Consider the following 19,660-nt stretch of genomic DNA (forward strand, 5'->3'; position numbering starts at 1 on the left):
GACTGTATTGTTTTGACGTTAGAATACAAAATGCTGCGATTGAGTGCTTAATGTTAACTTATTGAGAAAGACTGCTCTGTCATAAATAGTGTACGGTGGAAAAGCTTGTACATTTTCCGGACGTTAAAGGGGGTGAGAGGGGACAACATGTGGCTGGGGGGTGAGAAAGGGGGGGGGTTGAATCGGATGTTGTAGAGAAATTGATAAAGTTGTCGGAGTAATAACCTAATTCGATACCAAGATGCTGAATTTATAGCCTTCTCTTTATGACGTCATAAACAGTAGGGCAAAGATAATTTCCTTCTGATTCAATGTTAAAGTGTTGTCGTCTTGGTTTATTATAGCTAACAACAGAATAGGCATAATGCCTTATAATAACAGAAACGAAAGACAGGGTCACACGGCAAGAAAAATCTTCAATTACTCGTTTGATTTTTCTGTAATAAGAATATTAACTACAATACAAATTGTTGAATTAATTAATAATTTTAATGCTACTCTTCATTATTTCTTGTTCTTCCATAATTCTCCTATATAACTTGGATGATCAGGCTTATTATTTGGTAGGGCGTGTAAATAGTCCTACCTGTGGTTGTGATTGCTCACGGGTTTTAATACAACGACGAAAGGCGTTATTGGGCGGAGGGAAATTGGTGAAAGAACGGACCACTAGGACCAACAAAAATATCCAGCACTGACCTTCAGATCTGCCTTCCTTATCAAGATCCTCAATCTGATGAGCTGCTGTCTTCAGTGGTGGCTGCTATCTCTGGCTGTTAAATGATGTACCGGCACTTGGATAAAGTTCAGACACTGCAGTGTTATATAGTCCATGTAGGATCCACAATTTCACAGACCACTTCATAAAAGGCACATGGAGATGCCGTGCTGGTCACATATGACGAAAAAATGCGAAATTATAATAAAATTAAAGAGAGCAATTGGATCTCGACGCGGCGCGAAACATTCAAGCGAATAGAAGATAAAAAATATGGCGGGCGTTCTCTCACGCAGTGACCTTTTGCCGCGAAAAGCGACATCTGTAAAATTCCAGCAGAATCCTAATGCATGCTGGATAAAATCAGTAGCGCTAGCGGTCCATAAAATTAAAAAAATAACATAAATAAGGAATAGATGGCGACTGCGTCACCATTATTATAGGTTTATTTATTATATTACTATGTGTTACTATGGAGAGATTACGTAGTTAGTATGAGTGCTTTATTTACTTATTTACCGCAATGAAAAACCAGCAATGTATACCGAATCCGCCAAAGTATGGCGAACTGTTCGACGACAGTGTGGAGCCGGCATAAATTAGTCGTAGTGAGTAAGACTGTATTAATTGCATAATTAAATAAAAAATGGATTATGATATACATTTTCCATATACATATATAGAAAATTTATTAAATGAAAAAGATTTAACAGTTAAAAATACATGAAATTATGTTTCCAACACGCAGTAGACACAACGTTGTGCATTCTGATACTATAAATTTCCATATACGCACTTGAATCAAGTAGCTACAGGAGCAAATATCATTAACATACTGTCGTAAAACTAAACAGTTTCAGCGACAGGTGACAGTGTGCTACAAAACTTCCTAATAAAAACTCCCTTGACATTTCAAAACTCAGAATGTCCTGACATATAGAAATAAGTGACCCGTCCCTTCCATCTGCCTATAAGATCGCGATAACCTCAAAACTACCTACCTTGTCTTCTACGGCTTTTACTAAAAGTGTGAATCTTGACGAAGGTTTTGGCGTATAATCTAATGGTTTTCCACGAGCGAAGCCGGGACGAGCCGCTAGTCATATGTGTAACTAGTCTGTTTCTGCCCCGGCCATAGAGCGACGGATCGGAGACCAGAATCCGCTGTACTACTTTTTATTCGCCGGTCATCAACATTTTCATCATCATATCGAGTGTGTCATTGCTAAAACTGGTGTCAGATTTTATTCAAGGCATCTGACATGACTTTTACGACAATTTACCGCCATCTAGTGGCAGGTAGTCGCATACACACAAGTGAACTAAACTGACCACCAGTGTGCAGGTTTCCTCAAGATGTTTTCCTTCACCGGAAGCAAGTCAGATTGGTATACAAACTCGTATGGCGGGAGTAGGATACGAACCTGAGACCTTTCGATCCACAGGCGGGTGTCTTAACCATTACACCACCAACGCTTCGCATTCTCATCCTTGACTAATATTGTTTGTTATTATTTCGTTACTTATATCGTCAATGAGGTCCATTTCCAAAACTGAACAACTTCCACCTTAATAATCCTATAGAATTAGGACTGAGATCATTATGGATTATAGTTTCTTCCCGCAATCATCTGCTCACCTGTCCCGAGTCAAATTCAAATCCAAATTCAAAATTCTTTAAATTCGGATTCCTTTTCAAAAAATTACTTAGACTAAGTCTACTGCCGATTTCCAAAGCGCAGGTGAAGAAGAAGCGGCGCAACAAACTTCACCGCAACCTTTTCTTTAAGGACATCAATTAACAAATGTAGGTATACTTATATGAGTGCCCAAACACCTATACTCGGCTGACTTTATGACAGCTCCTAATATAGCCGTTGACGTTGGTTCTGGCAAGACAGGATTTAGTGACCTGTGTAACGATTTCGAAACACAAAGACAATTATTATTACTCGATTATTGTATAAACTTATCATTGGCCCAAGTCTAATTAACTAATCGTTAATGGTAATACATGTAACTACTTTAACTTTTTATAAACGCTCAGCGCAGATCGTAAAGGAAACGTGTGGAACTTTCGCATAAAAGGAGTTTCCTCTCTGCATACAAACTTGTAACAATCGAGGAGCAACACAATGACGCATGTCTTTCCCTTTCACACCGCTGACAGAGGCATAATGCCGTCTCGCTCGCTGACACGTCCTTCCGTAGACTATAATGGTCATAGAATACGCGGCCGGCAGAAGAGATAGCATCTGTGAGGCTTGTCAGAGTTATTTCTCTGCATTTTGAATAGATTCTAGTTCGCCGTCAATGTATATATGTGGTATTGTTTGCGACATATTTCTGAACAAGTTGGCACGTGTAGTTAAACATTTTTGTTATTTTATAGTTCAATGATGGTTTTGAAATTGATTTGTTGAGATTAAACACGAACTCTCTATTTATTTTTTATTGAATATATTGGAAATACATATTGCATCTACTAACAAATCGCTACAACTGTGATAGTGATATAACTATGAATTATAATTCTGTGACTTGAACCTGAGCATCTAACGCAACGGTCATGTCATTATTTAGAAATATATCAAAACATTTGTTATAATGAAAGTCTCACCGTCTGTGAAATTCTCACAACTAACCCGCTAAACAGATATTGATTAAATTATGCATGCAACATTGAAGATAGAATTACGCTATTATTTTTAACTTTACCCCCAGAAACCAGAAATGGGTGACACGAAATGGTGTTTCCATGAAAAATAAATCCTATGGATTTTTCCGCGGACGAGACTACGAGAAACAGCTGGTTCTTAATAAACATAACAGTTTAAATCATACCTATGATCAGTGAAGCCGGTTACTGAGCATGGCACTTTACTTGCAAATGTAATCTACATCTAAAAAGATTCTCATCGTTGGTAAAGTGCGAAAAAATATCCTTAACTAAATGAGTTTTCTTTGTACGCGACGCTATCTCACGGGAATTTATCTTGAATGAAAATTTCGCGAATGAAATCGATTTAATACTACTGAGATAGATACAGAATTGCGTGTCTCTTGGGGATCCCACCGATCAGAGTCGTCGCAACACTTTAAATGTACATATATATATATTCAAATACATTTTAGATACAATCAGTACTTATTTGATAACTTTTAACTAGTTGACAAAAGCCTATGTGGGTTGGGTACTTACTATTTTTTCAACATAATTCTGTATTTGCAATATCATACACGCTGAGATAAATATTACCAATAGAATGGCTAAGATAATACTAGAATAGGGCTGACTGTGGCTTTCAGTCATGGCACAAAGCTGAGCTGGGATCCTTTTCGGCATGGACCCCTAGTTCGTACATGTGTAACAAATGTAAAACTGTAACTTTATTGTCGAATTTTCTTTCTTTCTTGTACCTTAGATACTATTTTCTGAGTTAAAAAATACCTTTAAAAAATAAAATAGATATACCTTTTAAATTTCATCAAAATCAGACCAGCGGTTCAAAAGTTATCGCGTTACAAACGTGCACACGTACATACATACAAAAAATGTATGCCCCAAGTTTTGTAGAAATCAAATATACAAATTGAGGGAGAAAGGATCGCCTCGCTGTTGGTGTCGATATAAATCAATTGTGTCAAAACAAGAGAACCGTTCGTATGAAAGATGTTTTTTTTTCGCTTTTTCTCCCTGTATGTAAAAACAAAGTCGTAAACTCGGTAAGCGACAACTTTCTCCCCATTCACGTATAAACAATGTGATATGTGCTCAATTTCATGTAAAATGCAAAGTTATAAAGAGTATTTTTACAAACTTTCATTTAGTTGTACGTTATTATGTTTGTCTGTAATACATTTTTCCACTACTTCCACTAGCACTACAAGAGTTAAAGTTTCCCATATTGCTTCAAAGCATTATGAATACCAGATGGTGCATCCAGGATCAGCTCCCAACAAGGAAACTCCTCAACTGCACCGATGTGATTTTTTTATTCGAGAATATCAGATTAAAATTGCTGTGTGGCTTTGTTTTTAAAAAAACTGTTCTTTATGAAGAATATAATTTTAAAACGTTCGAAAAGCAATAAGTTCAACAAAAAAGTCATTTAGTAGACTGACATTGAGGCAGGATGTACCAGCATTTACCCACACTCTCTCCATATATATCCCGGGAGGACATTGACAAATTGCGGCTTTCGACCGCCGGACAATTAAAAATAGTTCCACGAACGCGCTCAAGGAAAATGGGGGGGAATAATGATGGGAAGGACATTACATCTTTTTTTATTACATATAAATCGTTAATTATATTTATCATCAGCCATTTAAACGTCCCCACTGCCCGGGCAGGATAAGGAGTATGGGCCATGATCCAGCACACGAGTTCATTAGGAATTGGCGGGTTTTAACGACTGCAAATACAACCGGGACTAACGACTTAACGTGCCTTCCAAAGCTCGGAAGAGCTCAAGATACTTTGATCAACCCATCCAATGACAGACCATTGTTAGAGTGTCTTAACCGCCACTGTCACAGGCCGAGCGCATTAAACACTGCGCCATTGAGCTGAGAAACCAATAATAAAAAAAAAACAGATTGTAAACGGTTCGTGCGTTTGAAAGCTGCGATGACACAGACAGACATAAAGATACACTGACGTGAAACTTAAAACAACATACTGATACCTACCTATAATGTTTACCTAAAATATTTACGCATTTTACATGTGTATAAAAATGTAATTGAAAAAACAAATCTAGAATCTTAATTTGTTTGGAAAATAACACGACAAACGAGTGTCAAAACACCAACCATCACTTTAAAAAAACAACTATGCTTAGTTGTTTTAGCTATTGAAAATTACCTAAAACGGCATTTTAGGTAATTTTCAATTACATGAATACTTATCGATGAGCCTTTCGTAAAACATCGTAACTAGCTTATTTGGCTTTCACAAAATCTAATTCCAACTTTCACAATTCTTTCGGAATGTTCACTAAATCCCAAGCATAATTTCATTAAATTTCAAGAAGTGGGCCCTCAGAGCACACGCACATTTTTTTTTTATTAATGTAATTGTTATTGGAAAATGTACTTTGAAAAAATATCGGCAACAATATTCAAGTACAAATAAAATATGATTGCCAAAGATTCACGGCTTGAGATTAAAATCTGTATAGGTACTTCTCGATAGATTTCGGGTCTAATCTTTCCCGAGGGCTCTTGCGATTCAAGATGGCTGCCAAAATTTCAAGTGGATCGATGACGTCACGTGGTCCCACTTATATGAAGTTGGTTTCGGAATGTGGCTGGTATGAATAGATTCTTGAATGAAACACCGTTATCCAAGATTACGAGCCGAATGTGTTATGAACCCCCGTCGCAAAGAGGGGTGTTATCATTTTGACGTGTCTGTCAATGTATCACTATGCTGTCTGTACTATTTTACCTGCAAATCGATTGAAGCGATCGTGACCATATTTAATTATTTTTTTAAGAGAGTAATGCCGAGGGATTTTTAACAATTTTAATTAATGGTTAATCTTAGACAAATCCAATAAATATCTGTTATATGTCGCGCAGGACATTAAATTTTGGACTCAAAAATCGTGACGTCCCGCCAAAATCGGGACATAGTACTACTCAGTTGCACTTTCAAATTTATAAATTTCAAATTTAATTTATTTAACTTTGATTTTAACCGGCGGCACGCCGCTGACGTTTAGACAAAATGGCGCACTTTGCGTTTTTCTGCGCACGTTAAAGATAACGTCGACATTAACGGTGCAACTCACCCTTACAGATTCCTTTTTACATATAGATACATTTCCAGAGCTTAGTAAGTTAGCATCAAGTTAATAACTTGATTAGACTTGGATGGCATTTCATTTAATGCTGTCACAATAGCGATCACCCAATTATAACCTTCTTTATATAATCCGATAAAAACGTATCGTGCCTAAAATGTACCGGGTCATATCTACACGAGTCCCCCTTCTCATGAATCGGGTGTAACGTGTTACAAGGTTGCCAGGTTGCCACCCGCACTTTATATTAAAGTACTAACTGCACCCCGCGTTATCACCCACGCGTATTATCATTCATTGGAATTATTAAAACGTTGTAATGTTTAAAAAAAAATCAGCTCCCTCAATACCAAATTTCATAAAAGTTGGCCGAGCCGTTTGAGCGCGAAGAAGTAACAAACTCACAAACTTTCGCCATTAGTTATATTATTAATGGGATAGAGGAATTCATTGTACGTTATTTCGAGTAAATATACTCTATACTTTATGAGAAAAATAAAGAATGCAATGCTTTTTCTTCTTTTTTGCTATAGGATTGTATAAGCTTGGTCTTATAATATATAAGGGAATTTTTGGCAACCCTAGGTGTAACCCGTTCTCCCCCGAGCGGTGACACGTCAGGACGCGAAGGCGACGAGATGAAATTTTTAACGGTTTGGCGATAGGTGTTATATCACATCAGTTGTGAGGCTTTCGAGTTGTTGTAAGCGTAAGTGTTGTTTCGTATACTTGTGTATACATGCTCGATGCCCTCGCATATTTAACACAATCAACAGACATCATGTTATCAACACATACCAAAATCATTACAAATTCGCCGCTTTTGCTTCAAGATAAAAAGTATGGTTGACTGTACATAATTGCTTATAAAAAAAATTAAAAGCATTTTCTTATTCACCAATGATATATACATGCCCCGTAACGTGGTGGTGAGTCAATATTATCAAAATATTAACGATAGATGAAGTATATGCAGTTTCGGCTTCCATCGTGTCAACTATGTTCAATACAATATTAAATTTCCTTTAAAATTTCATAGCACATGCCAAACTTACTACATAAAATGTTAAAAGGAAGTGCCTACGTACTGCATGTACCAGATAAGGCGGGAAAAAGCGGCGACATTTTTAAAAGTGTTCCGCTTTTCAAAATGGCGTCGGAGCTACCACCGCGGTAATTGAAAATGGCCTGTCCAATAAGGTTGCCACGGAAAGTGCTTTCTTGGAATAGATATTTCGCTCTTTTTGTATACTATGCTATGTTATACAAACTTTTACCTGTGTGTTTTGTAAATGACAATTTAAGAAATACAACTATGTCCTTCTTCAAATCCTGTATTAAATATACAGAACTGATTTTCTGCAATCGCTGCCTAATCTTCACATGTTTCTGGCAGCTGCAGTACCCAAAGGCCGGTGAAAATCTTTGAATTTCTAGTATTCAGCTTTGATTTTATGACCGGCGGTCTGACCTAACGGCGGTAACCTCTTGTTGGTTGACCTAACCTTTTGTTACATAACAATCGTCAAGCCTCATACTTCGGTCGCCTTATACGACATCTACTAAGATTTAGAGTTCGTCCTATTTTAAAGCGCAAATCGCACGTGATTTCGATTCAACCCTCTTTTCAGTCGCTAAGTTTTTCTGTTTACTCGACACCACATTCGGTTTAGTGTACTATCATATCTATCCATTATCAAGACAACGAGCTGGTCAGTTTTCTACCTACTTTACTTTTCACGACCGAACAATATTGCACTGTCATCCGAACTTCGTAGATTCAATCACAATTTCATTTATTTATTTGTAAGTATTTGAATTGCGCAATGCTAACAGAAACTGTACTTACATAAAATCCCTTTGCATCCGTACACATGTATGTAATTACAGTTTTGTGTTTATTTTAAGGTCGTTAACTTTGACCCGCACTCTGCGCGCCGCTGACATTTAGACAAAATGGCGTAGATGCGTAGTTTGTGTTATTCTGCGCAGACTTGTACAACTTACTGTAAATATACCTCTCTGAATGTTTTTCCCAAATTGTAAATGCTATTTTATTAAAACACGGCGAGTCGACACAAGTCGCACGCTGTCATAGAATAAGTCGCAAGTCAAACCATCACGTGGGAGTAACAAGTCATAATTCACGCCGCTTCCATAGAGAAATTCTACGGCTGTTTAATTACGAACGAGCATTAATTTATACAGTTTCCCGAAACGCGGATGTTATTTCAGGCTTCCGACTAAAGTTGTAGACACATTTTAATTCGGAATTAAGTAAAATGTAAGCTTCTGATTGCTTTGGCAAATATTAATCGTTTAACTATTTAACTTTTCTATATAAGAGTGTTCGGAGAGGAAGGGTGATTTGCAGGCAGTGGGGATATATAGCTACATATATATTGTATATCTGTTGAAGAAAATCATCGTGAGGAAACCTACACACTGGTTGACAGATTAAGTTCACAGTATGTGTATGCGACTGCTTGTCACTAGACAACATAGTCGTGTAAGTCATGTCAGACGAAAGCGACTTGAATAAAATCAGACACCAGTATTAGATACTCTACACTCGAAAAGAAAGAAGAAGTACTAATTATTACTTTACCTTTTGTATACAATTTGTTTTCAACGAATAAAATGCTGACAGTACTACGACAATCAAATGGCATTTTGTAAGGCGTAAGTAAGTAATTCTAACCTGAAAAACTTTATGACAAATTCGATATAAGACATTATTTTCTACAATTAAAATGTTCTTGAATCAGATGAATGAGATACATTCGACTTAGGAGAATATAATAAGCAAATACAAACATACAATCATAATATTCTCTCCATAGGCTATCGGAATTTGGCTCAAGAAGTTAGAAGCCTCAACGTCATTATACCCCCTATATTAATTTCCTCTTTCGATTGTTCCCATCGCTCTTTTATTTCCAATTCTTATTGTACCGATATTTAGCGGACAAATCTGTATTATTAATTATAAGACGGAGACAACAAATGAGAAGAGGACAGAGCTACTATTGAATTTTGGTTCGTTTTAAACTCGTCTATTTCGCGAAAAATGTTAATTGTTGGTCACCTTTTCAGCAGAAACAATTTTGGCGTACACAAAAAAAAAAACAATATTATTTTTCTGATTTTAGTATACAGGTTTTTGATTTGTGTGGATTGCACCATTGACGTTAACTTCAACCTGCTCAGAAAAACGTTAAGTACGGCATTTTGTCTTATTAGTCAAAGTTGGTACGTGATTTTGACCTGTTCGCCGCTGACGTTTAGATACAATGGCCTATATAATGGCCTTTGCTTTTTTCTGCGCAGTTGCCACTCTCGGCATTACCACAGATAATTCCAGTAGTTCCATTTAAATATAGCAAGTACGTATAATATGTAACTTTCGTATTTCTGTGTGTCTCAAAGATATAATTTTCCTTTGTGCCGGTCTGGTTATGACAACTGCGGACATTTTATGTTTTAAAAGGGACCCATCATGTGTGTGTCCGTGTAGAGATTTTATCTATAACCCCTATAGATTTTATATAAAATATATCGATAATCCCTTTGAAGCGAAGCGCTGGGACGCATCTATTAACAAATAATTTAGCTTTTGATGAATTACATCCATACATACATATTATATCGCCCGTGGTTCGACAAATCTCATCTCGCAGGCTACATGCTAATTAATTGCTTTAATGAATTTTAAAAAAATAGAAAATACCTAATAAAGCCCTCATAATTCATGATTAGAAAACCAAATAGCAGACCTATTCCAAGGTCGAGACAAAGCGAGTGTCGTCAGATGCGGAATGAATATGCAAAACTCATCAGGGAAACTGTACGGAGCCAGAGCGCGGGAAAGTCTCATTTTTCGTCGCCATTAATGCTTGTTAATTAAAGCGAAACCCCACGAAGCTATGAATACTTTTTAATTTAAATTCAGAGATCTGATTTTTTTTCACAATTTTAGATCACATCAAATATTGTCTATACGTATATCTATTTTTTGCCTACATATGAGAAGTTCAAGACAAAAAGAAATCTTCGTATTTGGATTCATTTTCTTTTTAGGAATGTATGTTTGTCTAAAAATTTTATTGAAATATCAAGGAATAATTCAATAAATTCAGAAGATCTGATTTTTTTTTACAATTTTAGATCACATCAAATATTGTCTATACATATATCTATTGTTTGCCTACATATGAGAAGTTTGTCTAAAAATTTTATTGAAATATCAAGGACTGAAGAAGTCAAAGATTACTAATAAACCAGGATATACTCGTGAATTAATATATAGAACATCACAGACGTAAATTTCTACAAAATTTCATTAACACTTTTGCAATTTGACATCGCAAAAACGAGGGTTGCTTAAACACACTTTTAAAACTAATTTGCCATAAAGTTACTTAATTACAAAGTCGCATAGGTGAGAACACTGCAGACGCTCTGAAAGCTCAAGATAAACTTAGGATTAAAGTTCCAAAGCTCCTGACTTTCAGCTTTGAGTTGTAAATCTAAAGCTCGGAGGACATGCATTATTAGGACTTTAAAACATTCTTCTTTGAACTCCGCTACTTTTGCAGAGAAATTCTGGTAAAGTTGTTTTAGGTTTTCGTCTGTTTTTCTTCAACCTTCTGCTAAAAAAATGGTGTTATTTGAAACATCAATATTGGATGTTTCAAATCATAGAACACCATTTGCAATTTTTATAAAATTTACATTGTTCTTCATAGCATGTCGGTCGACTCAGACGGATCAGTTTGGAGACCAGACTAAGAGGCATTAACATTTATGGAACGATTTAAATGCGGCGCTGTTCAATTTAGGAACCAAATGAATCGCATTAATATTATAAATTAACTTCATAGTACGAATATGCGATGCAGATCAGTTCAGGTCTTGAACTGGAACGCATAAAGAGATGATAGTAAGCCACAAAGCATTCTCCTTGACGTTGTACCTGTGTGTGCAGTTGGAGACAACGCATGATTGCATATCAGAACATGGAAGACATGGACGTAGTCTGATCCAGTTAATTTGAGTATTGGCCAATATACAATGTGGTTGGAATTGATAATTTTTTATCTATGAGAAAGTTTGTTGTAGTGTTCGATGGGAATGGAAATCGTATGTACCATACATAGGATTCGAAAAAATATTATATAATTTTAGTGACCAAGTATGCTGAGTAATACTTTTTACGTTAGATTACTGACGTTGGTAATAATAAACATAGTTTTATTAGATGCCGAGTAATAGTTATAATGGAATTGGGCTGGGCACCTGGCTAATGATGGAAGGTGGAGCAAAGCTGTAACTGAGTGGTGCCCCAGAACTGGAAAACGGAGCGTAGGGCATCCGGCGGCTGGATGGGTCGATGATGTAAAGGAAATTGCTGACAACAACTGTATGGGGATGGCCGAGGACAGAGATGGTTGGCGAAGATAGGAGGAGGCCTATGCCCAGCAGTGGGTCACGGAGGGTTGCAGATGATGATGATGATGATGAATAGTTATAAATATGCTAGAAACTCACCAGAAAAAGAAGAAAATACTTATTAATAAAACTTACCTCGAGTTGGACCTCTTCGAAGAGTCGTGTTTCTTCCCCCCTTGCAGATTCGGCAGATCTTTCTGGCGTTTCTTCGTCTCCCTCCATATTCTGTAGTACAGTATACACATAACTGTCACTGGCACATAAAATGCGGCTATCGCCGTCCCGAACGTGATGAACTGGTTCGTCTCTATGAACTGAATGTAGCACTCGTGAGGAGGCACCTTCCTCTCGCCATCTATGTATGGCCACGCGTAAATCCAAGGGGGCCAGAGAAGCAAACTGAACCCCCACGCACCCCCTATCATCACTGTCGCTCTTCTTGTAGTCCTTTTAGCGCGATACGTCAACGGTCTCGTCACACTAAAGTATCTATCGAAACTAATTATTAACAGATTTAACACTGACGCGTTCGACGCTAGATAATCCAAGGCGAGCCACGTGTCGCACACATGAGGCCCCAAAGGCCAGTATCCATAAATCGTGAACATCGTGTACAATGGCATGGAGATTAGTCCAACGGCGAAGTCAGCAACGGCCAGAGAGAAGAGGAAGTAGTTGCTGATGGTTTGTAGTTGCTTGTCGATTTTGAAGCTGATCATAACAAGCGAGTTGCCGACGACGGTGAGGATGGAGAGAACGCTGGCGAGGGTTGCGATGACAATCTTCTGGGCGAGGCTGTAGGGGCTGGCGGGGAGGCTCTCGTCCAGGTCTGTGAGGTTAGCTGCGATGGACAGGTTGAGCATGCTGTCAACTCGGCGAACGGCGCGAGCCCCTCGCGCCGCGCGGGCACGAGCGCCGACCGACCACGTTTCCGACTGTGGACAAAAACAAATAATTGAGAATGTCGGTCAATGAGGGCTTTGGTTTAAGATTTCTTAGGGAATATATGAGGATCTTCTTCTTTATAGCGTGTCGACTCGGCGAATCATATTAAAATTTGTGTATAAGACGCCACAATACAGCATGTGAGGATGAGACAAATACTGGCTGCGTAAGTACTTAAATTTAAAGTATCAATTGAATCAATGAACTAAAATTATCTAAATATTGGTGCCCTGAAATTGAGACACTTAATCAGGAAAAAAATATTGAAGCTTTTTGTCTTTTTGAATAGCATTCAAAATCATCCCTCTCATTTCATACTGAAAGAGTACCTACGTAGAAAGAAATCCACTTACAAATAATGATAAAAGTAAGTGGAAATACCAAAATAAATTTCATTTCTCAAAATGCGTTTGAAGTGTTTGACAGAAACTGACCTATGTTACCTTTCGCGGGTCGAATTCCTTCACATATATCGAATATTCCCAGAGCACCTGCATAATGTTCCCCTTGAATAAAAAGATTGAGCGGGTGGAGTATTGGATCGGTAATAGGGTCAAATTCAATAAAACTTGTATCGTTTATGTAAGCTGTTTATTTTGCGATGGGTTTTCTAGTGTTACTTTTGATATGAAAGGTACTCATCGCGGAATAACAAAAAATATTCTAACGCTATCTAATGCATAAGTAAAGAAACCAGTAATATAGCAACAATAATCAGGCACATGATGGGATTTCCTGGAAGGGCCTAGTCAAGAAAGCCACAGCTACTGTGATACGATACGATTATAACAATGATCGTAATAATATATCCGCCGTAAAATATAGGTATAGATATAGTAGCGGTTTAGCTTTATTAGAGGTATATATGGGTTTAATGTTTATTCCCGGGCAAGATCGTTTACGCTCAAGATCACCCGTGTGTAAATAAATTAAACAGTCTACTATCTATATAGTTACACTGACTATAAGTTACCCAACCCTATTTGTCAAGATGTGCTGTAAACACGTGTGACCTGAACCAGTTATGGATCGGTTATAACTAGTTGAAACTAGTTATGGGCTGCTGTCTTTGTTTGCCCGGTGCTGCGATGTGATATGACTACATGTCATTGTGGGCAATTTATCTTTGATAATTTATCGTTATTGGATGTGATAATGTAGTTAGTTCGACTTCCATCCCTAAAAGTAAATACTTTCCATGTTATCCATAAAAAATAATACTTAAAGTGTGCTTTATACTTTAGGCAAAATTATGTTTTATCACTATCGCACTTTACAAAATTATAAACCGTTGTACCAGTTAACAGCACATCAACCTACCCCAATTCATTGCAAACACGCCGCTAACATTGCGCCTTAGAGGTTCAAACAGGGTAACTTGATGTGCTGTTGACTGTACAATTTATCGCGATCAGATTACTCATAGAACTTAATACATCATGAACTATTGACAAGTGGGAGGTAACAGGAGCTGTTCGTAAATGGCCAAGCGTGAGTGGTGGTGAATTGGGTCGGATCCGAGTGTCATTTTGTCAACGATTGATCTTGTGACTGAAGACAATGACCAACAATGGACTAAGTAAATATTTTTGTGGCCTAGATTTTATGCCGGTTTACGTGAAAGCTCGTCTCTTTTCGTTATTACTATTACAGATGGATTTCCACCAGATTTTTTGGGAATAAACTAGGATAGATTGTCTATGATTTATAACCAGCTATTGCCCACAACTTGGTCGGCGTGGCTTTCCCATGGAAACATTTATTTTTTCTGGGATAAATTGTATCCCACCTCCTTCTCTGTTCTTCTTCTGCAAATTTTCAGAAAGATTGGTTGAGCGTTACGAGGTACCAAACTTACTTTCGCATTTATAATATTATTTAGGATTAAGGTTCATCGTTCAGAAAACTGTTAGTTCATAGTAGTAGTGGGAAGCGAATTCACGCAGGCGGAGCCGCTAGCGAAAGCTAGTGTTTCATAAGTAATGTTTTTATTATTAATATTGTGCTATACCACAGAAGCCTTTAAAATAAACCACAAACATAAATTGATGCAACTTTAACAAACCAACACTGTTCAGCTTAATGAGCAAACACTCAAAATGTTCGTCTTGCATTGCTAATGTACAGTAAACAACTCGTCAATTTATACAATTCATCGCAAATTCGCCCCTATCACCACTGCATACATGCCTATTTAGGGTAACATATCATGCAGTTGATATTTCCAATTTGTACTGCTCGCTCACACCAGGCAAGTTGGAGGAAAACAGAAGATGCTTAAACGAACAAGGGGTCTAGATGATCAAAAATATTCTGCGGAAATGGATTTCGAATCGGGTTTACGTCTGCGTTTTTCGTTCTGTATCAAAACAAGTTATGAACATAACAAAAGTGTCTTGAAGGTCTATGAATTATTCCTCAAAACGCACCCATTTTTGTTTTGCTTGCTAATGAAGAGCACAGCTATAGTTGCGAAAAGGAGGTCATTAGATGCGCTTTACAATACTTCGAGAAATATCTAGCTCATATCTATTGGTAAAATATCACAAACATTTTTCTTCACATTTGATTTGTCCACTTTTTGATATTTATTTGATAAGTTGAGCATTTTGATCAAAGTTCTAATATCTGGAACTACCAATGTCTTTTTCAAAAAATATTCATATTAATTGATGACGCCACATTGAAGAAGGGCTATAACTGTCCAATATCTGTCTATATCGGAGTAAATCCGCGAAACACAACTAGTTAGGAAATAAAGAAACTTGAAACATCTTCCGTCAAAGGGTTAAATTTGGCTACTCCATAGATTCGTAACTCAGTAATACACTTACATTCTACTTGGTTCACTCCGATTGTACGTGACCGGCCCCGGGGCATAAAGTTTCGAGATTCCCGGGAATTTCCAGGGGATAACGAATCCAGAACCCGAAATAATTGACGGAGCATAGACAACTATTGATTGACTTGTACGAAGTTCAAAGAAAAAGCTTTAAAGTCTAAACCTGATAAAAGATAAAGCTTACTATAAGCTAAAACATGTTTTGTCTCTTTTTGTAAATTCCAAATTTGTAAAGTGTGATAGTGACAAAAATAAATTACCTTAAAATGTTCTTTAACTTTTTTTATGAATAACAGGGAACGCTGAAATTAGACCTTCATAGGCACATTTTTGGTCATATTTTAAATTAAATTATATTATTTTATCATAGCTACATAGTACTGCCATTTCGGAACCACTGCCGAGAAAAAGATGCTTATCTTATATACAAAAGTATAATACTTTGAGTAATCCTACCAATGTATGTATGTGTGTATGTTTGTTTTAAATCTACTGAACGGATTGTTAGGAAATTTGGTACACGGGTAGAATATAATCTGTAATAATACATAGGGTACTTTTTATCTCGAAATTCCCACGGGAGCGAAGCCCCGGGGCGCAGCTAGTATTGATACAATTGTGATGTATACCTGCCGAATGATACGCCATACGATTAAATAAATAATAAGAATAATAAGAAGTGATTCATTCATTGACGATTATATAATTGCGTGATTCTTCAAAGAGTATAAAACTAAAATTAAAAATATTTATTCTCAACGAAGATAAACCACCAACCACCGAGACACCTACTTCCGCTAAAATTATTGATTAAAAATTGTGAATGTATTAAAACATAAAAGTAGGTTGACGTATCTCATTTTTCATAGAAAACCAAGCAAGTTTTAAAATCACAACTACCGAAGATGGATCTTTCTTTAATGATAGTTTACGTCGCCTGCATCTTGACAAATTGCAAATTTCACTCGAAAATGTTGCCGTTAGGATAGTCAATTAGCATTTTTATCATAAAGCTATTGCTATAAGCAAGGTATTGCCCGCAGAACAGCAAAAAGAACAGCAAACAAGAGTTCTCACATTGGGTGTTGATACTGAGTGCATCACTATGTAAAAGAAATTACTGGCTGTTGCCAGTAATTTCAGTTGTTACTGAATAAGTTGCCCAGGACAGAAGAAGTTGGGGTAGACGAAGAAGCGGTGGTGGTGTAATGGTTAAGACGCCCGCCTATAGATCTAAAGGTCCCAGGTTCGAATCGTACTCGTGCCACATGAGTTTATACTAATCTGACTCATGTATAGAGTAGTTTTCATCGTCCACCACTTGCTTCCGGTGAAGGAAAACATCGTGAGGAAACCTGCACACTGGCTGATTCTTATTAACTTGTGCGTGAAATGGAGAAGGCAATGGCAAACCACTCCATTAATAATGCCAAGAAAGTTGTTTTGTGTGTTTCATTCCACGTAATAACTACGACCCTCAGCCTTGAGGAATACGACTATTAAGAAGAAGACGGAAGGGAGGCTATAATACCCAGCATTGGGTCACAGAGAACCGCAAATGAATTACTTAAAAAATATGTACATACTCAAGGAATTGCTATGAGGCGGTAAAAATATTATGATAATTTTAACACGGGCGTAACCGCGGGCTAAAGTTAGTAAGAAAAATATTTCGATAAACTTCTGCATGATATTTCATAACCTCTCTATAATTTGCTCTTAGTTAAGGTACCTAACATCGTCAAATAATTCACTCAGGTAACTAATTAGAGTTATTGGAGCTATTCCTGGAATGTCGCCTGTATTTGGAGTAGGTACTTCGATCCGGAATATTGCGATTCGCACCGGTACAAGTGTCAAACTTAAATAAGAATTCTTGATATTTGGATATTCGATATTTGCAGAGAGATATATGAGATTTGGTGGTATTTTAATAAATCAAAATCGATGACACTATTTAAGTAATTATTCTGCTAAATATTATTAAAAAAAGTGATTTTTAAAACTTTAAACTGTTTGACGTAACTTAAAACCTAACTTTAAATGTTTTACATTTAAAATAGCATTACTTACAAAAGTCGACAAGAATTCTATTTATTTAGCTATAAGTCAGATTTAACGAAATTATTTTTTATAAAAAAATCATGCATACAAATGGCAAACTTAATTTAACTAAATAAATAATTTATTATCATTAACGCCAACTGGGGTTCTCTTCCAGTCATGTTTCACATTCACATTATTACGAAAGATAGTAGTCAGAGCAGTACTGTAATATATAGGGTACAAATCACACAGGCTGATTTGACCCCAAAGTGAGTTCGAGACTTGTACTATGGGATACTAACTCAACGATACTATATTTTATATAATATATGTAGATAAACATCCGAGACCCAAATCAATTCGAAAAATATCATTTTCCATCTTGACTTGACCGGGAATCGAACCCTGACCTCCAGTGTAGTAGGCCGGTATGATGACCACTCACAGAGGTGGCCTACACGAGGTAGTGAAATACACAATGTATTAATAATAGTTGAGTTGGTACTCCACACAGAGCGTATGAATCCACATAACAATCTTTATTTCTTCTGAAAAACATGTCACATAACCCTTAACCCTTCAAATAAAATAGGAATAAACATTTGTATTACAAATTGTCATGGTTGAATGTACCCGTGTCGTGTACGTAAAAAATCCTCACAATACTGTTCAACAGAGCGAATGGCGTATGGTCTGATGATCAAAGCTGGAGATAATTCTTTCACTCCTTCATTTTTTCCCTCCACCCCAACCGGACGAAAATAGCTAGTGAAATGTCTATTTATGGGATAATACGTTTACAACACAGAACTATAGGACAAATAAAACAATTACAATAAAATGGGGGTTGTGTTTGTTATACAGTCTCATAAAAGCAATCTTTCAGAATATAACTAATGATGAAAAAAACAATCAAATCTTTTCGTCGATCAATAATAAAAATTCATAAGAATGGAATTAAAAAGATAAAAATTGTGACCAAAAGTTGTTAAACACATATTGTGGTTTTGAAAATTTTACACTATAATATAGTGTAAATACATATACATATATAAATTTTAGAGAGATTTCGAAAATATTTTTTTTAAAATCACGCTAGTGGAAAATTTCGGCTGTGTAGGACAAGCGGAAGTTAAGAATTTGACTACCAAGATTTGATTACAGACAGATAGAACGTCAGACAGTCAGGCGGGCCAGGTGAGACTTAATTGATGAATCTTCTAAAATACATTTATTTATATTAAAATACATCTACCTAGGGAGGCTCATAATTGCTTCTTAAATTTCATATTCCAGTTCACGTCGGCGAAGAATTTCTCACTGTAATATTTCTCAACATTACAACGTGAAAAAGATCGTGTTGATATGGCATATGCGGAGTATAAAAGTTAAAACGTCGATAAATATCGTAAATCAAACGCGATCTCATATAAACGTCAGTAAGCGAAGGGATTCGATGGAAATTCCAAGTTTTTATCGTTACGAGTTTGAATTCTCTCGAGTTAAGACTCTCCCCCACATTTTCACGTAAGTAGGTCATGCGTTAACGGCATTCCATAATTAATGTTTGGACTGAATTGTGTTTTTAAAGCCCAAAAACAAACAAAAACTTAGATTGTATCATTCTATGTCCGTGCAGATTGAAAAGCCACAAGTGGAGAAGAAACTTTCCCCTTACTCTTTATTAGCAATTTTATTTTGACACGAACAATATTATTACAATATTATTAACTTAGTGCTTAAGTATTACTAAATTTGAGTGCCGAAAATTAAACATGTGAAAATGGCCATTCGATGAAAAGAAACCAAACCTTGGTCTGCAAAGTTAAATCTATTCATACAGGC

The 19,660-nt window shown here is 36.6% G+C and overlaps 1 protein-coding gene across 1 annotated transcript in view; it reads right to left on the bottom strand.

The window, feature by feature from the left end:
* The window catches only part of mAChR-A (muscarinic Acetylcholine Receptor, A-type), a 66,994-nt gene that overhangs the window by 12,314 nt on the left and 35,020 nt on the right, over nt 1-19,660 (bottom strand). Inside the window, exon 2 of the mRNA XM_053748468.1 lies at nt 12,118-12,917. Coding sequence (XP_053604443.1) covers nt 12,118-12,845 — 728 coding nt within the window. The 5' untranslated portion in view covers nt 12,846-12,917. The remainder of the gene's footprint in view (nt 1-12,117; nt 12,918-19,660) is intronic.

This window comes from Plodia interpunctella, chromosome 8, assembly GCF_027563975.2.
Source record: "Plodia interpunctella isolate USDA-ARS_2022_Savannah chromosome 8, ilPloInte3.2, whole genome shotgun sequence".
NCBI lineage: Eukaryota > Metazoa > Arthropoda > Insecta > Lepidoptera > Pyralidae > Plodia > Plodia interpunctella.